The sequence below is a fragment of the Nicotiana sylvestris genome, chromosome 4 (genome assembly GCF_000393655.2).
Source record: "Nicotiana sylvestris chromosome 4, ASM39365v2, whole genome shotgun sequence".
Taxonomy (NCBI): Eukaryota; Viridiplantae; Streptophyta; class Magnoliopsida; order Solanales; family Solanaceae; genus Nicotiana; species Nicotiana sylvestris.
The window spans coordinates 174908091-174929049 of record NC_091060.1 but is presented as its reverse complement, the minus strand read 5'-3'; the positions used below and the strand labels follow the sequence as shown (position 1 = coordinate 174929049).

General features: G+C 37.1%; 1 protein-coding gene across 1 annotated transcript; it reads right to left on the bottom strand.

The window, feature by feature from the left end:
- Positions 1 to 3064: 3064 nt before the first annotated feature.
- Positions 3065 to 3982, bottom strand: LOC138890551 (uncharacterized). The gene is made up of 2 exons (XM_070173946.1): positions 3587 to 3982; positions 3065 to 3208 (listed from the first exon to the last, which is right to left on the bottom strand). Exons 1-2 carry the CDS (start codon positions 3980 to 3982, stop codon positions 3065 to 3067), a joined length of 540 nt encoding a protein of 179 aa, XP_070030047.1.
- Positions 3983 to 20959: the final 16977 nt, after the last annotated feature.

Below are 20959 nucleotides of genomic sequence, written 5' to 3'. Positions count from 1 at the left end.
GAGAGGTATTAGTGGGGATTGTAGGAGGAATTGTTTATTTTGATATAGGGAATGGTTTTAAATATTAAAAGAAGAGTGGGAAAAAGAGAAAAAAAAATTTAAAATTTCTGCGGACGTCGCCGCGGTTTGAGACAGAGTCCCCCGCGGTCGTTACCGCGGTCTGAGCCGTGGCCGCGGTGAAAATTTAAACGTTCAGTGATTTCCGCGGTCCTCGCCGCGATCCACGGTCCACCCGCGGTCCTCGCCGCGGTCGCGGCTGGCAAAATTTTTTGTTTTGTTTTTTGTCTTCTAAACACGAAGTTACATACTACACTTACAACAAATTTGTGGGTTGCCTCCCACGCAATGCCTAATTTAACGTCGTGGCATGACGCAAGTGGTTGAGCCATCACTCCTCCTTCGCGTACTGGGGTTCTTTCAAATTGATCACTACTGTATCCCTTTTTTCTTTAACTATTCCAAGGTAGTGTTTCAACCTTTGCCCATTTACTGAGAACTTGTTTGTACCATCTTTTGACTCAATCTCAACAGCTTCACTTGCAAACATTTGCACCACTCTAAATGGTCCTGACCATTGGGACTTGAACTTACCCGGAAACAATCTCAGCCTTAAATTATACAATAATACCTTGTCACCGGGTTTGAAATTTCTGTCCACAATGTGCTTGTCATGCATCTTCTTCATTCTTTCCTTGTAGAGCCTCATGCTTTCAAAGGCTTGATATCTAAATTCTTCCAGCTCATGCAACTCTGTCAGTCGATTTTGTCCAGCTGCTTCGGGATCCATATTCAATTGTTTCAGTGCCCACCAAGCTCGATGTTCTAGCTCCACAGGCAGGTTACAGGCCTTCCCAAATACCAACTTGTATGGTGACATGCCTATTGGTGTTTTGAACGCAGTTCTATAGGCCCAGAGTGCGTCATCAAGCTTCTTTGCCCAATCAGTTCGTGTGGCATTCACCGTCTTGGTTAGTACACTTTTATCTACCTGTTGGACACTTCAACCTGCCCACTGGTTTGCGGATGGTAAGAGGTAGACACCTTTTGGCGTACATCATACTTTGCAAGCAATTTCTCGAAGGATCTGTTACAGAAGTGAGTGCCTCCATCACTGATGATTGCTCTTGGTATCCCAAATCGGGTGAATATATTCTTTTTCACAAAACCTATCACCACTCTTGCATCATTAGTGGGCAACGCTGTAGCTTCCACTCATTTAGACACGTAATCCACAGCAACAAGTATGTATTTATTGCCAAATGAGCTGACGAAGGGGCCCATGAAGTCAATCCCCCAAACATCAAACACCTTTACCTCTTGAATCGGGTTCATGGGCATCTCATGGCGACGGGAAATGTTCCCGATTCGCTGGCATTCGTCGCAGCCCTTCACCCATAGGTGTGCATCTCTAAACACTGTTGGCCAAAAGAACCCGGCCTCTAACACTTTCGTAGCTGTCCTGGCTCCTCCAAAATGTCCTCCATATGCTGATGCGTGACAAGCCTGCAAAACAGAAGATTGTTCTATCTCGGGGACACACCTCCAGATCATATTATCAACACAGATTCTAAACAAATAAGGCTCGTCCCAATAATACATGCAGCAATCACGATAAAACTTTTTCTTTTGGACAGATGAGAAGTCATGGGGAACAATACCGCAGACTAGGTAGTTTGCAAAATCTGCATACCATGGCGCATCCTCAAGACTGGCTGCGAGCAGCTGCTCGTCTGGAAAGGTTTCCAGGATCTCTTCGACCTCGACTGATTTTTCAGCTCCTTCAAGTCGCGATAAATGATCAGCGACTTGATTTTTTGTGCCCTTACAATCACGAATTTCGAGGTCGAATTCTTGCAATAGTAGCACCCAACGAATCAGGCACGGCTTATACTCCTTTTTCTCAATTAGGTACCTAAGAGTTGCATGGTCAGTGTATACAATTACCTTGGAACCAATCAGATATGATCGGAACTTGTCAAAAGCAAACACCACCGCCAACATCTCCTTCTCCGTCACTGTGTAATTGAGTTGTGCACTGCTTAGCGTTCTGCTTGCATAGTAAATCGGATGCATCAACTTATCTTTTCGCTGCCCCAAGACTACTTCTATAGCATAGTCGCTGGCATCACACATGAGCTCAAATGGTTGCTCCCAGTTGGGTGCAACAATGATGGGTGTAGTGATAAACCTCTTCTTCAGTTCCTCAAATGCCAACCTGCAATCATTAGAAAACACAAAGGGCTGATCCTTTTCAAGGAGTTTGCATAATGGGTTAGCAATTTTGGAAAAATCTTTTATGAAACGCCGGTAGAACCCAGCGTGTCCAAGAAAACTTCTCATCGCCTTGACTGAAGTGGGCAGTGGTAGCTTCTCAATCACGTCAACCTTAGCATGGTCGACCTCAATTCCATTACTGGACACTCGATGCCCCAGGACCATACCTTCTTGTACCATAAAATGGCACTTCTCCCAGTTTAGCACTAAGTTTGTCTCCACACATCTTTTAAGCACTCTCCTTAAGTTATGAAGACAGTCTTCGAATGAATCTCCCACCACGGAGAAGTCATACATAAAGACCTCCATAATATCCTCCACCATGTCTGTGAAGATGGCTAACATGCACCGTTAAAAAGTCACGGGTACATTGCAAAGCCCAAAAGGCATTCTCCAAAAGGCAAAGATGCCATACGGATAGATGAAGGACGTTTTCTCTCTATCTTCGGGGGCTATTGATATTTGATTGTACCCCGAATATCCATCCAAGAAATAGAAGTGCGATCGCCCAGCCAGCTTGTCCAACATTTGGTCAATGAAAGGTAAGGGGAAATGGTCCTTCCGGATGGCTGTGTTCAATTTCCTGTAATCCATGCAGATACGCCACCCTGTGAGTGTACGAGTTGAGATCAACTCATTGTTCTCATTTTTTACAACAGTCATTCCCTTTTTTTCGGCACACATTGGACAGGGCTGTCCAATTACTATCAGAGATGGGGAAGATGATTCTCGCATCTAACCATTTGATTACTTCTTTCTTTACAACCTCTTTCATGTTTGGGTTCAGCCTTCACTGGTGTTTCCTGGAAGGTCTGTGCCTCTCTTCCAGGAGAATCTTATGCATACAGAAGGCTGGGCTGATACCCTTTATGTCTGCCATGGTCCAGCCAATGACAGTCTTGTTTTCCTGCAGTACCTGTACGAGCCGTTCTACCTGCACATCTATCAAACCGGATGATATGATAACAGGCAAGGTCGAATCAGGGCCTAAGAACACATACCTGAGGTGATCTGGGAGTGGCTTAAGTTCCAACTTGGGTGGTTCCTCTATTGATGGCTTTGCTGGAGGAGTGGCCCTTTTTTATAGCTAAAGGAACTCGAACTGAGGTTCCCTTGACCAAAATCCTCGGCCTTCCAGTGCCATGACCCATTCAGCTAACCCTTCACCATCCATTTCTTTTAAATTCGTCAGAAATGCCTCTAATGGATCTTTTACAGTTAGGGTTCTATCATCTTATTGTAGGATTACATCCACTGCCTCCACTAGAGAGCAATTAGCATATTCACTGGGTCTCCTCATAGATTGTTATACATTGAATATGACTTCTTCATCGTTCAATCTCATTTTTAATTCCCCAGTTTCACAGTCGATCAGTGCTCTCCCAGTGGCTAAAAATGGTCTCCCTAAAATAAGGGGTATCTCCTCATCCACCTGACAATCCAAGATAACAAAGTCTGTAGGGAACACGAACTTCCCCACTTGCACCAACACATCATCAAGAATACCAGTGGGCCTCTTCACTGTGCGGTCAGCCAGCTGTAGCAACATCAAAGTTGGCCTAGCTCTACCAATGCCCAGTTTGGTGTACACAGCTAGCGGCATCAGATTTATGCTGGCTCCCAAGTCACACAACGCCTTTGCAAAGGCATAACTTCCAACTGTGCATGGAATAGTGAAGCTACCTGGGTCTGACATCTTTTGAGCCATCAGTTTTGCCACCACTGCGCTGCAGGTCTATGTCAAAGTTACAATGGATAGATCTTGAAAATCAAACATCCATGACATTAGATCTTTCATCATTTTATCATAACCGGGCATCTCTCTCAAGGCATCCATTAAAGGAATATTTAACTGAATTTGACGCAGCATCTCCATGAACTTCTTATATTGGTATGCCTTCTTTTGTTTGACCAGTCTCTGAGGGAAGGGTGCAGGTATCATCCTTTGTGCATTGCTTGCTGGCTTCTCTCTGTTAAAATTTTCTGCACAAGAGGTTCCACCTGTTCTGCAACTTGCTCATTCATCTTTTCTTTGCCTTTTTCCTCCTGACTCTGCTCAACCACCACTTTAGTAAGTTTTGTTGGTTCATCTACCTCTAATTGAACTGGAGTGGCTGGTGTAGTATCCTTGCTGGCTTGTGCAATTTCCTGCTCTTTGTCTAAATCTCTCCTATTCCGGAGACTTACTGCCATCAGTTGATTCGGATTTTGGTCCTTGGGGTTTATGTTTGTGTCTGCAGGTAAAGTTCCCTGAGGACGGTTGTTCAAAGCCATGGACAACTGACCCAGCTGCGTTTCAATATTCTTTATGGCTGAATCATGCACTGTCAATTTTTCCTGCACTTTATTATTTGTCCCAATAAGTTGCTGAAGCATACCCCTGATTTCCACCATGTTGTTATCTTGCTGCTGAGGGGGTGGTTGGTATGTCAATTGTTGCTGATTTTGTTGTGGATAGCCCTGTGGTTTCTGATATGGTACTGGCACCAATTGGTTTTGAGGGTGCATACCCCCAGACTGCTGCATATTAGGCTTGTACTACTAATTTTGCTGCGGTCTCCACTACTGTGCTCCTTGCCTCTGACCCCTATAGTTGTTAACATAATTCATATCTTCCATTGCCCCTTGATATTCGCCTTCTCCGCTCCATGAACACACGTAGGACTGATTAACACAGGGTGTACACAGTCCTCCATTTGTCGTGTCAACAATATGCACATGTTTGGTATATAGGTGTTTATCGGGCGGGCTGGGATGGGCTGGACACAAAAATGGTCAGCCCGTTAGGGTTACGGGCGGGTTGTTAGCGGGCTGAAGTTAACGGGCTGGTGGCGGGCTGGGATTTTTCGGGTTCTATAGGGCCCGTACGGGTTCGGGCCTAGCGGGTTCGGGCGGGTCGGGCTTTCGTTTTTTTTTCAACTATCTTATATTTTTCTTTTTCAATGTTATTGATAGTTAAGTACTTAAGTGTTTTCAAACTTTTAAGGGTTAAAATTAAAAATTAGAATTGAACTTTTAAGGGTTAGAATTAAAAGAACAATCTAAAAGTCTAAAACATAAAACATATTAACATAAATGCATAAGTCTATATAAAAAATATTGAATAAGAGTATAAGACATTATGCAATATAAAAAATTCATAATATTTAAGTAACTTTGATATTTTTATTGAATAATATATAGTACTTCTAATTAATTTGCAAGTTCTTTTTTGATTTTTTAAATATTTGAACTTGCAAATTAAAAGTTTACAACAATTGTTAAAAAAAAAGAAGTAATAGTAAATCAAATGTTTTGCATCATCTTTGTAAGCTCTTCCATGTCAATGTGAGGTGCTTGGTTTCCGGTATTATAATCGGTACCATAAACCATTATATCTCCAATCTCTCGGTCTTCCTCTTCATCTACCTCGTCGCGCCCTTGATTTCGCCGTTCTGATCTAATCCAATCTCTGAAGCACACTAGAACTTCCAAAGGGTTGCTGCCCAATGAATGACGGGTAGCTCCTAGTTGCTGTCTTGGTTGGCTAAATGTGCTCTCTGATGCAACTGTTGAAATAGGCACATTTAGAACGTCTTGAGTCATGGCCGAAAGAATAGGAAACTGATTTGTGTTGCTCCTCCACCAACTCAGAGGTAAAAAATCCTTTGTGAGGGGATCCAGTGACTTTTGCAAGTAGAATTGGAGTTCATCAATATTCCGGCTACTAGTTTGTTGATGCTCTCCTACTATAGACCAAATCAAATAATCTTGAACATTATCATCATCTTCCAAATTTGTTCCAGATGTTGAAGTATTACTTGAAGGAATATTTGCATCTACAACCGAAGAAGCATCAACAATGTTAGCATAATAATTATACAAAATTTGTAAATGTTTGTGCAGATCAGAAATACAAGTCTCAGTATCAGGAGTTTCAGTTGGTCCAATATCCATATAAGTATATAAAGCACTGATTAATTGGCGACACTTTATCATTTTAATAGTAGGGTTTAAAATAGCACCAATTAGAGAAAGTAGAAACTCAAACTTCAAATCTTCAATTGATATTTGATAACTTGATAATTAATGTCACACTTCACTTGAATAATTGAATTAGAAATTTATGATAATAATACTTTTGTAATGAAAGTATGAAACTTGTAAGTTGAAACTTGAAAGCTTGAAATAATGAGCAATTGAGAATATTATCAAGAGATAATTGAGAGATAATTGTGAGGAATAATGAAAAAGAAAGGGAGTATTTATAGTTTTTTAAAAGGATTCAATTGCAATTTATAAATTATAAAGGGGGGGGGGGCTAAAATATAAATAAAATACCAAATTTTGGCTGTTTTTGACAGATTTGGCCGTTGGCCAACGGTCATTTTTGAAATTTGACCATTGGCAACGGTCAGATTTAATTTTTAAAAAAAATTAGGTGATTTAGCGGGCTGTCGCGGGCTGAGGCCCGTTAAGAACCCGTTAAGGGATTAACGGTTTGTGGCGGGTTCGGGTACCCGTTTGGCGAAAACTTAACGTTACTAGCCCGCCCCCTGTCCAACCCGTCCCAACCCGCAAATATATGCACAGTAACGGGCTGGACCGGGCTGACCCGTGTTGAACCGGGTTGTTAGCGGGTCAGCCCAGCCCGATTAACACCTCTAGTTTGGTACCCATCTCATCTATCTTCTTTATCAAAATACTCACTTGCGTTAGAAGTGTGGCCATGTTCTCTACCTGCGAATTATTTGGCTCAAGAGGCACTGAATGCACTATGGGTGCCAGTGTTGTACCTCTAGTCATCCACCCTGAATTTTGTGACATCTTATCAAGAATAATTTTGCACTCCGTGAATGTTTTACTTAAAAATGCACCTCCAGCTGACATTTAAGTCAGCTAGCTCATTCCTGACATTTTCGTTGACATTATCTACGTCACCCATGTCAAATTCGAGTTGGTGTGATTATTGAGATTGTTGAAGTCTTTTGTTGGCACGGTTCAATGCCCTGAATGTTTTCTCGGGGTCTGAGAGTCCTTCTAGCAGTTCTCTAGTCCTCGAAGAACTTCTAGGCATACACCTACTTTCCACAAGAGTTCAAACGTTAGAATTTCAATGAAAAGATTGGGTATAGAGAAAACTGACTACCCTTAGAATTTTTGTACTCCTCTCAATTGTAATTGATAACACCGTTAATTTCCCGACAACGACACCAAAATTTAATAACGCCAAACTATGCCTTATACAAAGACACACACGGACGTAGCAAATATAATCTGAGTAACTCTGCCCAGAGTCGAACCATAGAGAATTAACCTATCAATTACTTTTGACGGATTTACTAAATTCACAGAATCAATTTCCCCAAACTTTGTAATTCACAATTGATGATATTTCTAACAACTAAAGTCTGAAAATAATTAACAGCTGAAAATTAATTATGCTTGATGTGTAAACAGTTGGAATAAGGTCTAAGGTAATGGTTTCCTCCGTTAGTGATTTCCTTGGTAGTATGTTTCTTATAGCGATGCCTTAGTTGTCTCTATCAATCAAGAACTCTCCAGCTATCATAAATTTCTCTCAAGCAATTATGATAATTTACTAGACGCACTCTCTCAAGCTACGCTAGCTAGATTTACATTACCGTTCTTTTAGATTGCATCCGAGGTATAGTTATCTCTAATCCAACCTCTAAACCCTCGTTTATGACTCTCGTCTATACTCCGGGAGATGTTGTTCAAACAACTACCTAAATATGCGCTCTCTCTCAAGAAGATACATAATAAATAGGAACGGATAATTGAGGGCCTTTTCAACTAACCACAATCAAAACGTAGATGAACAAATAGAGATTAACAACCAATTCAAACTATATTAATATAACAACCAAGTCATCCCCAACGGGTTTCACCAAAACCTTAGATTAAAGTATTTAGCTACTCATGACAACGTAAGAATAGACTACGAAAATATTCATAATGGAAAATTGCAAGAAAAATAGAAGAGAATAAGAACTATGATGTTTTGGGTGATCTCTCACACTTGTTCTTCTTGCCAAAATAATCTCAAAATAAGCCTACTTCTCTTGGGCGTGTTTCCTACATCTTATAAGGGTTTTACAAAAGCTTTTCTGAATTGACACTTTGGCCCCTTAAATTTCTGGACTGTAAACATGCTGCCGTGGCTTTTTACAAACAGCTTTTCTGAGAACACTGCCTCCAACCGCGGTGAGTATGCTGGGCCTTTTTGTCTCCACGTTCCTTCTCTTTTTTTGCTTTTTTGTGTTTGGGTACTTCTTGAGTAGATGTTTTCTTCACGTTATTGTCTCTAAACACTTCATGTTGCTTCCTCACATCTTATATTCCTTGTGAAACCAAATAGCATTAATTAAAGCATTTTATTGGCAACTTACATTATAAAACAACAATAAAGCATGGGCAATTATGGTGTAAATAATAACTATATAGCCTATTATCAACTACTATATAGTATTATTGATAAATATTTGTTGCCATATGTCAAGTTGGTGTACAAAAGTCATGGTATACCGTTTTGAATATAAATTTAAATTCAATTTGGGCGTTTGGTTCAAGACAAGTTATATTGCGATTGATTATTTATAAATTGTAATGAATTTATTAGAAATGCAGAAATTATAATCTAAAAGTTAGTAATGTGCAGACTGATCATGTATAATTGTAATGCAAGAAGTTATTTTATTTTAATCTAATACATGTATTGCAAATCATAACATTCTTACCGCACCTTTTAACTCGCATATAATAGTACATAAATTCCTACATAATTTTTGCATATATTATATGTTATCAACAAGTATAATACTAGTCTGAAGGAAAAAACTCTCTCTTGACAGTAATACCACCTTCAAACTGTCATGCAACAACTCATACAAAACTCAGACATTGATCTTGGAAATTTCATTCCCCCAAAACCCCTCGATATGACCAATGAATACGTTGGGGCAGAAGATCAAGATCAAATACCTTCATCCAAAGACAAACTCCTAGCTTATGAGATGATGACAGATTCTGAGACAATACAACTCGAGAATAATGCCAACCCAATTGATTTCCCACCCTCATGCTCAACCCAACCTATGGAGGAAGAAGAGGTCGAGGAAGAAGATTTAACTACACTGAATGCCAAAGGCATCAAACACATCCGATTAACCAATGAAAATCAAAACCGTATGTACTCTCCATGTGAGCCAAAAGTCTTGGCTCACATGTCCACAACTATAAAGCATGCTCCCATAAAAGAGGAGATTAATAGCATTCATACCTCTAATAAATTCTCCTCTTTAATGAAGGAAGACAATAACTCCTACAAATCTAAATTCCTAACGGATAATCTCAGTGACAAACATTCCCCCAAAACCACCTCTGTGTTACCCTCGATGCAGTCCTTATCTCCAAATAACACACAAGCCAATCCGGTTTTGCAAAGTGGTATAGCAAAACCATGCAACATACTAAACCCTAACCTACTGACACCTATGCTAAATACTACTACAAATCCAATTGATCACCCAAATCTACAAACAACCCATAATTTTGACATACACTTGGCCGAACCCACTGGCCAAGTGTCACCAAATCTTAAAAAATCAATCACCATTAATCCTTCTCCTCAAGGCACCTCAAACCACATGCAAATACAATCTTCAACAAAAGATTTTCAATCATTACCTCCAAACACTTACTCAAGCAATACTTTCTCCTCCTCTATATCAACTAACTCCACTCCTCACAACTCCACAAACGACTCTCACACTACTGCAAATCTCATAACAGTTTCTAATGGCAAATCCACCAAACTTCCTGCTGCAAATACCCTTCCACCCACCCACTTAATGTATCACCACCACTCCCTCTGAACCAAGACCCAATGTCTTTGATCGATCAAGGCCTTCGGGGACCTGCGACTTTCTTTCTCATGACCATAAACGGCCAGGAAGTGTGGATTGTTCTTCAAAATTCGAACTTCCTAGCCCAACTTATCTCTGAAGGAATGACCCTTGCCATGGAGAACTATATTAACCACATGTGGATGGCCAATGTGCTAGATCATCTAGCCTCCGCCATGGCTCCAGCATTGTTTAACAACATGCAAGCCCACTAGAACCTCCCACACCACTTCAATCCACTCAACAATATGAACATAATCTACCAACTCCCTTACTTTATGCCCGAGGAGCAAGTAACAAACAACCCCATCTTTTTCCCGTAGCATCACCCAATACCACTCAACATCCATCACCAACAACAACCCCCTCCCAATGAGCAAGAACAAGAGGAACTAGAGATGGAAGACGAGTTAGTAGAGGAAATAATAGTTCCTCACCGCAGGGGATCGTTCACCGAAATTTCAAGCATCAGAGAAGCATCTCTCATGCTCTTTCAGGAGATGGAGGACAAGAAATACGTATTCAAATGTCCAGTATCCCTCTACAAATGCTCCATAACAATACGACCTCCCATTCTAAAAGAAACAAGGAATTTCGTAGTGGTTCTGAGCCTATATCTGAGAATACACACCCAGATACTACAACAGAATCAACCACCCCCACAAATCTAGCTCACATGAATAGCCTATCAGTTTAGTTGTCTGTAATATATGTGGTGCTAATGACAATGATTTTAGGAGAAATTTTCTAGAGCTCCTTCATATGCACAACCCTTGCATGGTTGCCCTACTGGAAACAAAAATGGCTAACCATGTAGAGCATATAAATGCCTTTCACTTCAATGACATGCTTGAAGTCCCTGCTATTGGACTTACTGGAGGCATTATCGTCCTTTGATTTGGAAACCTTGTCAATGATAATCTCATCAACAAAGCACACGAGGAGATACACGCCATGCTTCAGGTACACTCCAATCACACCCCTTGTCTTCTTAGCATTATTTACGCTACCACTATTATTAATAGTCGTAATACCCTATGGGATAACCTCCGGTCCACTGCCTCCAACTATTCTAGACCATGACTACTAGGGGGCAAATTTAATGAAGTCCCGCCCTAGGGAGATAAGTGGGGCGGTAGAACCATAAACAATAATCATGTTTCCAACTTTTGGTCTTGTTTCAACCAATGCCGACTAATGGACCTAGGTTATAAAGGAGATAAATACACTTGAACAAACTGTAGGGTTAGAACCGATGGATTAATCTTAGAAAGACTCGATAGATTCTTAGCTAATGACCAATGGGTAGAACAATATCATGACGCCTCTGTAACCCACTTACCTAGAACTCCTTCGGACCACACACCCCTCCTTCTAAATGTTACCAGGAGACCTCGGCAAGGTAACAAGACCTCAGGCTTGAAACCTTCTAGTGTCACCATCATAGCTTTGAAAATTTAGTTAAAAATAGATGGCATAGAAAATCCTTAATGGAAGCTACTAAAACCTTCCAGCTTCTTTCTTCTAAATGGGCTAAAGTTACTTTTGGAGATACCCATAAAAAGAAGCGGTAAGTTCTAGCCAAAATTAATGGAATTCAAGCATCCCCGCGCTACCCCACTAGAACATTCCTATAACTCTTAGAAAAAGACCTCATTAGCGAATACAATAACCTTCTCCTAATTGAGGAAGATTACTGGAAAATGCGATCTCACATTAATTGGATTAACGACGGTGACGCCAACACAAAATTTTTCTATATTAATGTTGTTAACCGACGACGCACTAAAAATATTGCATTTTTAAAAAAAATAGTGAGAGTGGTTCCTAGATAACTGAACCGCAATAAATTCTAAACCATACCTTCACCTATTTCCAAAACGCTTTCACCTCTGAGCACATAGTCACTCCTCAGAAAAATATTCTCGACTCCCCTACTAGTTCTGATAACATTGACCTTACCTCGTTAGATTGCCCTCTACAAAACCATGGAATTGTGCGTGCCATTTTTTCCTTCAAACCACTTAAAGCACCCGACCCAGATGGCATTCACCCCTTTTTCTATCAAAAATATTGGAACCTTGTTAAAGACTCGATCATATCCTACTGTCACGAAGTTTTCAACACCCTCATTATTCCTGAAAACCTAAACATGACCCACATTTGCCTAATTCCTAAATTTTCAAATGCCAATAACCTCAATAACTTTAGATCTATAGGTCAATATAATATCATCTACAAGGTAATCACTAAAATCATTGTCAATAGGGTGAAACCTTTTCTGGATAAGCTTATCAGCCCCTACCAATCTAGCTTCCTAAAAAGAAGACGCACTAGTGACAATGCCATTATTATCCAGGAAATCATGAACCATTTCCGAATAATGAAGGGGCAACGGGGTAAGCTGCTCTTAAAAATTGACCTCGAAAAAGCTTTCGATAGACTAGAATGGTCCTTTATCTACCGAGCCCTTCTTTTTTTCCCATTCCCACCGCGCATAACCAATCTCATCATGAGTTGTGTCAGCACTTACCAGAATCGCAATCCTAGTAAATGGCTTTAGAACGGAGTTTTTTAGGCCAACAAGAGGTATTAGACAAGAAGATCCAATGTGTCCTTACCTATTCATACTATGTATGGAACTCCTCTCCAAATACATTTGCCACCAGGTCAATATTGGCCAATGGGACCCCATTCAACTCAGTCAATCAGGGCCACCCCTCTCTCACCTTTTTTAGGTAGACGACCTCACACTATCAGCAAATGCAAATGTTAAAATAGTCTAGACCATAAACCGTTGTCTGGCATTCTTTAGCCAATTTTCGGGTCAAAAAATAAACTCTAGGAAATTCAAAATAATCTTCTCAAAAAATCGCGACTCCTTTACCCGAAACCGTCTTGCTAATATTTTCAATATTAATAGTAGTCATATCTTTGGAAAATACCTAGGATTCCCAATCCTCCCGCATAAACCAAAAGCTAATGACCTCCAGTACATCATTGACAACATGAATTCCAGATTAGGTGGATGAAAAATAAACTTTCTATCCATTGCCGGTAGAACTACACTAGCCAAATACATTCTCAATTTTATTCAAAACCACTCCAAGCAATATATCCTTCTCCCCTCCTCCATCCTTAAAAAAAAATCGACAAGATCCAGCGTGACTTCATATGGGGTCCTACAACAACCAGGAAGAAAATTCACTATGTTAATTGGGATATTGTTACTCAATCTAAGCGAGACGGGGTCTACGTATAAAAAAAAGCAAAAGACAAAAACCTAGCTCTACTCTCCAGTATGTCTTGGCGCCTTTTCACCAATCCTACCTCTATATGAACCACCACTATAATCAATAAATATAGTCCTAAAAGGAACCCCACATCTCATTCCTTCATCTGGTCTAACCTCCTAACATGATGGAAGTACTACTCAAGGGGCCTTTCATGGATAATCGGACCAGAAAATATTAATTGTTGGTCATCAGCTTGGATTCCCAACATCCTATAACTCAGCTCCCTTGTCCAAGGACCTCTAACCCAACAGGACTCCATTCTCAAAATCAAAGATCTATGGGAAAATAATGAATAGGAATAATCTAAATTGTCCTTTGATCTCCCTCTTCACATCACCCAAAAAATCATCTTTATTAAGATATCAGAATTACAGGATGCAAAAGATATCCCTTTCTGGGCTCTCACGTCAAATGGCTCCTTTATCACCAAAACAGCCTATAAACTCATCTCCTCACAAAGCAACATTAACTACAGATTCCAATGGATCTGGAAGTTAAATAATCTTAACAAAATAAAATTTTACTTATGGTGATGCTTTCATAATCGTCTTCCCAAAAATGCTTATATATATCACATAGGCTTAAATATCGACCATGTATGATCAATTTGTAAAGGAGCTAACGATTCTCTAACTCGCATTCTCTTCGAATGCCCGATAGGCAAGGGCTTTTACGAGGAAGTAAGCCCACAAAACCAAACTCCGAATTTTAATCAGACCACTGGCTTATGAAGCTCAAAGAGTGGACCATTAATGTGGACCACCTAAACGTCACTTGGAATGAATTCTTCCCTTTTGCCATCTAGCACCTATGGCTTAACAAAAATAATAACCATTTCAATAACTTATGTAAGCTTCTTGCCCTAAACCTTGTAATGATGCGTTGTATGGAATACAAATACACCGCTTTATCTCCGACCAATAACATAAACACAACACCAATAACAGTAAAATGGATCCCCCCATTGTCAACTGACCTAATACTCAACATTAATGGGTCTTTCAAAGGCCGATCCCGTGCTTTCGAGCGATTCTTCCCGCAAAAGGCAGATCTTTTTCTTTCCCTATAGCAAAGGAGAAATCGATGGAATATTCCGGGATAAATCCAGTAACTAGATCATGGGCTATAAAATGCCCGCTTATGGCTACACCCCTATATACATAGAACTCATTGCGCTAAAAATGGTCTTCTTTTAGCAAAAAATAATAATTTTAACAACTTAGAGATTGAAACTGATGCTACTGAAATACCACAATTACTTTTCTGTAATAACTGTTCTCTATACTCTAACCTTATTAATGAGTGCAGATTGTTAATGATCAGACATAATTTTTGCGAAGGGAACAGACTCGCACACTTTTTGGCGAAAGAAGCAACCAAGCAATACCCCCTATCAATAATGCTCCATCCACCAAATATTTGTTGGAAGTTGTTCCAGGAAGACAAATCCGGGACAACTATTACTAGGCTAGTATCTTCCAATGTTCTAAACAATCTAGCCGAGCTTGGGACATTAATAGTTTTTGTAATATGACTAGCAGGCCTCCTGGCTCAGGTGTTTTGGGTGCCACTCCGGAGGCACCACCGATATGTAATACAACTACTTAACTATTAATATATACTTCGTCGTTCAAAAAAAAACAAGTATAATACTCCTTCCGGTCTGTTTTAATTGGATTTTTGGCCTTTTCTTGTGTTTACAATATTTGATTTTGTCATATCTTGCCTTTTCTTGTGTTCACAATATTTGATTTTGTCATATATCAAGAAGAAATTAACTCTTTTTTTTTTCCAAAGTTGTCCTGGGAGTAAAGAGTCCAGGAATATCTGTTATATTTTCAACAAATAAATTAAGACTAATATGGTCAATTTTATTGATTAATGCTAAAAGGTAGATTTCTTAATAAATGTGAAAACAATAAAAAAAATCAATTAATGTATGTCGGAGGGAGTACAAAACAATGTATCGTAATGCTGAAATTTATGCAAATATAGTTTTTTCTACCAAATATACTGATGCTGAAGTTTATGCAGAGTATTATACATGCAACCAAATTTGGCCTCACTGTACTTTGGGGTAGGGGATCATTTATGTGTCATTAATCCTCATCTGATTTCTGTAGATATTAGGTGACATCTAAATAGAACTTTAATAAAGACTGTATGCCTTGTTTTCTTTCTTCACTTAATCATGCTAACACATTCTCTCTTTATTATGAAGAATCTTTCCTGCAAAATACAAACAAATATACCCTTCGATCCATAATAATTGATTTTTTGGTCTTTGGCACATTCTTTAAGAAAATACGAACTCTTAGAGAAAAAAAATGTATTCACTAAATTCTCATTAATTAATATTACCTTGAGACAATGGGAATTTGAGATATGTAAATAAGGGTAAATTTTAGAAAAATTAAATTAATTCCTTCTTGATTATATAAAAAAATTATTTTAAATTAAAATAAAAAAGCCAAAGGATCATTTATTATGGACAGGAGGGGGTACAATATTAATTTTGTCAGATTTACATAAATATTCTTCTCCGTCCTCCCTCCATATTTTGTACACCCTCCGTCAAAAGAATAAAGCTGCAATAATTAGATTTTATTTTATTGAGAAAAGCTCCTTTAGCTCATCTTTTCACAATCGAAAATTAAGAAAAATGGAACAAAAGAAGACTGGGATTCGGTGTAAAACATGTTCCTCCTGCAAAAATATCAAATAGTCGAGCTTATTTTTATTGAATTTAACACGAATGTAGTGGAAATAATTAGGAAAAGATCGTGTGATTTGAATTTAATTAGTCAGATTGTTTTAATTATTGATGATTAACATTCCATTATCTAAAGCAACTATGTTATTGATTGCAACAAGTGACCAGCCAATCCCTTTCATAATTTAATGTTCAACTTCATTTGTATTATGTCTGTGCATATACGAATCAATCGTAATTAGTTACCTTAGCGTTACCGTCAATATCAACAAATGCATAAATTCAAAATGTATAAAGTCACAAGAATTCGAGCTACTTTCATTAATAGCACACTATTAAAAATATAATACAAAAGATTAACATTAATTAATGATTAACAAATATGGCAGTATAATATTTATATATATAGCAGATTTAATTCAATTCAAATCAGTAATAATCAAGTTGTTTAAAAAGGCAGTCCTAGTATTTAATATATTTCCCTATTTTTTCTCTTCATTCCATACCATGTTTTATATTTTCTTTAGAAACCAATCCATTCCATAACAGATTTTTCCTTTCCATACATGGACCTTTTTATATAATGTAATGTAGCAAATTATACATCTTTATATTCTAACAAATAAAATACATATATTTACGAAAAAATTATAATGTATGTTTGTGGTGTTTATACATTATAAATCATATATTTGTTTTAGGAAAATTCATATATTCATATATATATATATATATATATGCATATGTTGTTTATATATGTCTTTATATTTAATTATATATCATCGATCCATTCCATAATAATTTTTTCCCTTTTTACACATAGACCTTTTTATTCAACTTAATCCTAGCAAGATTATATATTTGTATATTCCAATGGAATAAAATACATATATTTCGTGAAAAAAAAAATATAATGTATGTTTATGGTATATTATAAATCATGTGTTTTTTTTTAGGAAAAATTATGTATATATGCATATGTTATTTATACACTTATTTATATTTAAAGAGATTTTATAAATATGCCATTTATATTTTGAACTAATATAACATGCATATTTGTACAAATTATCCGTATATAAATAGTATATGTAGCATATTTTTTTCTTCTATATACATATTAGTGGCATACTAATATTTTAGATTAAATTTTATGTACGGTATATGCTAGCAATATACTTTGAATAATATCAATATAATAATGTAGTATGATGTATATATAAGTTATATATGTGATATATATATATATATATATGACATATTGATGGAATATTTACATCGTAAATTATCACAATATAATATACTTGAAATATGTTAAATGTATATTTTTAGTTAAAATAAAATTGTACAGAAAAAAGTTAAAAATAAAATTGTACAGAGAAAAGTTTAAAACTCAAAAAAGTAAGAAATACTAAAATTCTCATTGTGTAGAGAGAATTATTTTTGAGATATTCTTCTTTCAGAATCTTTGATATATTTGGGTAAGTGTTATTTATGGAAGAAAAAAAGAAGTTATAGAAGAGTAAGGGAAAAGGAAATGTAGTAAAAAGTATATTAATGTAGAGGGATCCCTTAGTTAATAGAGTTATCAAAATGAAAGTGCTAAAAAAGTAAAAAAAAAAAATGTTATTTTTGGAATAAACAAAGTCTACTATCATTTATGATAATAATTTTTAAAAAGGGATCAAGCATGTAAAAATCTCCAAGAATTACCTCTCAATTCATTGTTATTAATGAGTTGAGCCCGATCGTGAGATTACATGTTGAACGTCTGATGGCACTTTGCTCCAACTTCAACTATAGGTGTTTATCGGGCGGGCTGGGATGGGCTGGACACAAAAATGGTCAGCCCGTTAGGGTTACGGGCGGGTTGTTAGCGGGCTGAAGTTAACAGGCTGGGATTTTTCGGGTTCTATAGGGCCCGTACGGGTTCGGGCGGGTCAGGCTTTTTTTTTTTAACTATCTTATATTTTTCTTTTTCAATCTTATTGATAGTTAAGTACTTAAGTATTTTCAAACTTTTAAAGGTTAAAATTAAAGATTAGAATTGAACTTTTAAGGGTTAGAATTAAAAGAACAATCTAAAAGTCTAAAACATAAAACATATTAACATAAATACATAAGTCTATATAAAAAATATTGAATAAGAGTATAAGACATTATGCAATATAAAAAATTCATAATATTTAAGTAACTTTGATATTTTTATTGAATAATATATAGTACTTCTAATTAATTTGCAAGTTCTTTTTTGATTTTTTAAATATTTGAACTTGCAAATTAAAAGTTTACAACAATTGTTAAAAAAAAAAGAAGTAATAGTAAATCAAATGTTTTGCATCATCTTTGTAAGCTCTTCCATGTCAATGTGAGGTGCTTGGTTTCCGGCATTATAATCGGTACCATAAACCATTATATCTCCAATTTCTTGGTCTTCCTCTTCATCTACCTCGTCGCGCCCTTGATTTCGCCATTCTGATCTAATCCAATCTCTGAAGCACACTAGAACTTCCAAAGCGTTGCTGCCCAATGAATGACGGGTATCTCCTAGTTGCTGTCTTGCTTGGCTAAATGCGCTCTCTGATGCGACTGTTGAAATAGGCACATTTAGAACGTCTCGAGTCATGGCCGAAAGAACAGAAAACTGATTTGTGTTGCTCCTCCACCAACTCAGAGGTAAAAAATCCTTTGTGAGGGGATCCGGTGACTTTTGCAAGTAGAATTGGAGTTCATCAATATTCCGGCTACTAGTTTGTTGATGCTCTCCTACTGTAGACCAAATCAAATAATCTTGAACATTATCATCATCTTCCAAATTTGTTCCAGATGTTGAAGTATTACTTGAAGGAATATTTGCATCTACAACCGTAGAAGCATCAACAATGTTAGCATAATAATTATACAAAATTTGTAAATGTTTGTGCAGATCAGAAATACAAGTCTCAGTATCAGGAGTTTCAGTTGGTCCAATATCCATATAAGTATATAAAGCACTGATTAATTGGCGACACTTTATCATTTTGATAGTAGGGTTTAAAATAGCACCAATTAGAGAAAGTAGAAACTCAAACTTCAAATCTTCAATTGATATTTGATAACTTGATAATTAATGTCACACTTCACTTGAATAATTGAATTAGAAATTTATGATAATAATACTTTTGTAATGAAAGTATGAAACTTGTAAGTTGAAACTTGAAAGCTTGAAATAATGAGCAATTGAGAATATTATCAAGAGAGAATTGAGAGATAATTAGAGAGAATTGAGAGATAATTGTGAGGAATAATGAAAAAGAAAGGGAGTATTTATAGTTTTTTAAAAGGATTCAATTGCAATTTACAAATTATAAAGGGGGGGGGGGCTAAAATATAAATAAAATACCAAACTTTGGCTATTTTTGACAGATTTGGTCGTTGGCCAACGGTCATTTTTGAAATTTGACCGTTGGCAACGTTCAGATTTAATTTAAAAATAAAATAAAAAATTAGGCGATTTAGCGGGCTGTCGCGGGCTGAGGCCCGTTAAGAACCCGTTAAGGGCTTAACGGGTTGTGACGGGTTCGGGTACCCCTTTGGCGAAAACTTAACGTTACTAGCCCGCCCCCCGTCCAACCCGTCCCAACCCGCAAACATATGCACAGTAACGGGCTGGACCGAACTGACCCAGGTTGAACCGAGTTGTTAGCGGGTCAGCCCGACCCGATTAACACCTCTAACTTGAACTATGCAATAACAAAATCTCCCTTGATTCTTGCCGTAAGTGTTTGACATCCCTAGTATGACACTCAAGATATGGCCTAACATCAATAAATAAAAATCATAAAAAAAATCATGATTCAAATTTTAAGAGCTAGTTTGGCCATGAAATTTTTTTTCCGAATTTTTTTCACTTTTTTTCAAAATCAGTGTTTGGCCATAAAATTTTCAATTTTCACTTGAAGATAAATTTTGGATTTTTTCGAAAATTTTAAAAACTCCAAAAAGTTATTTTTCAAAATTTTCACTAAGATTACTCACAAATATTCATAAACAACCCAAAATTATATTCATGTCCAAACACAACTCAAATTTTCAAATACCATTTTCACTTGGATTTTTTTCCCACCTTTTTCGAAATTTTATAATTCTTATGTCCAAACGCTCATTTAGTGCTGACATATTTTTCACATCTATCTAAATCTTGATAAACTTACTTATTCGGAATTTATGCTAGTAAAAATTATAGATAATTGATAAAATGTCATGGTGTTTATAAGTTCACCCTAAATATCACACCAAACTTAAAACCAATATAAAAAAATTGTTTATAGGGTAGAGCAAGTTCTCCTTCTAGACATCCAGCTCCAGGTCACAAGATGAACCATTTTCTCTTGAGCCGTATCCTACTGTTGGGACACATTCTTTACAAAAATAGCCGAACGAATTTACTTTTTATTTTTCTAATTAGTATACACATTATATATGATTATAAATATATATTATATATGAATTATATATTCATCGACTATTTTTAGTTTAAGTGGTCGAGTGAAAGGCTATTTAAGTAAATTCTTTTTTTGTGGAGTGGCCTCAGTTCGTAACTAGTAATACCCAGAACACTTGAGACCTTAACATTGTACAAATGACACCAAGTAGCTACTTTAAAGAGCTGTTATTTATGAATTAGTCAGTATGTCCTGAATTTTAAATTTTTAGGGATAAAAGTGTCCTGAAGTTGAGATTTTCAGTTTAAAATTTCAAGACAAATTAATACTGGCTAATCTCTAAAT

Bases quoted from the DNA above. Each gene is read 5' to 3' on its own strand.
- LOC138890551 (XM_070173946.1), bottom strand. From the start codon at position 3,982: ATGGCTCAAAAGATGTCAGACCCAGGTAGCTTCACTATTCCATGCACA. The intron at 3,209-3,586 runs GTATAACAATCT...ATAGATGTGCAG, and splicing joins ATGAAGAAGTCATATTCAAT to GTAGAACGGCTCGTACAGGT.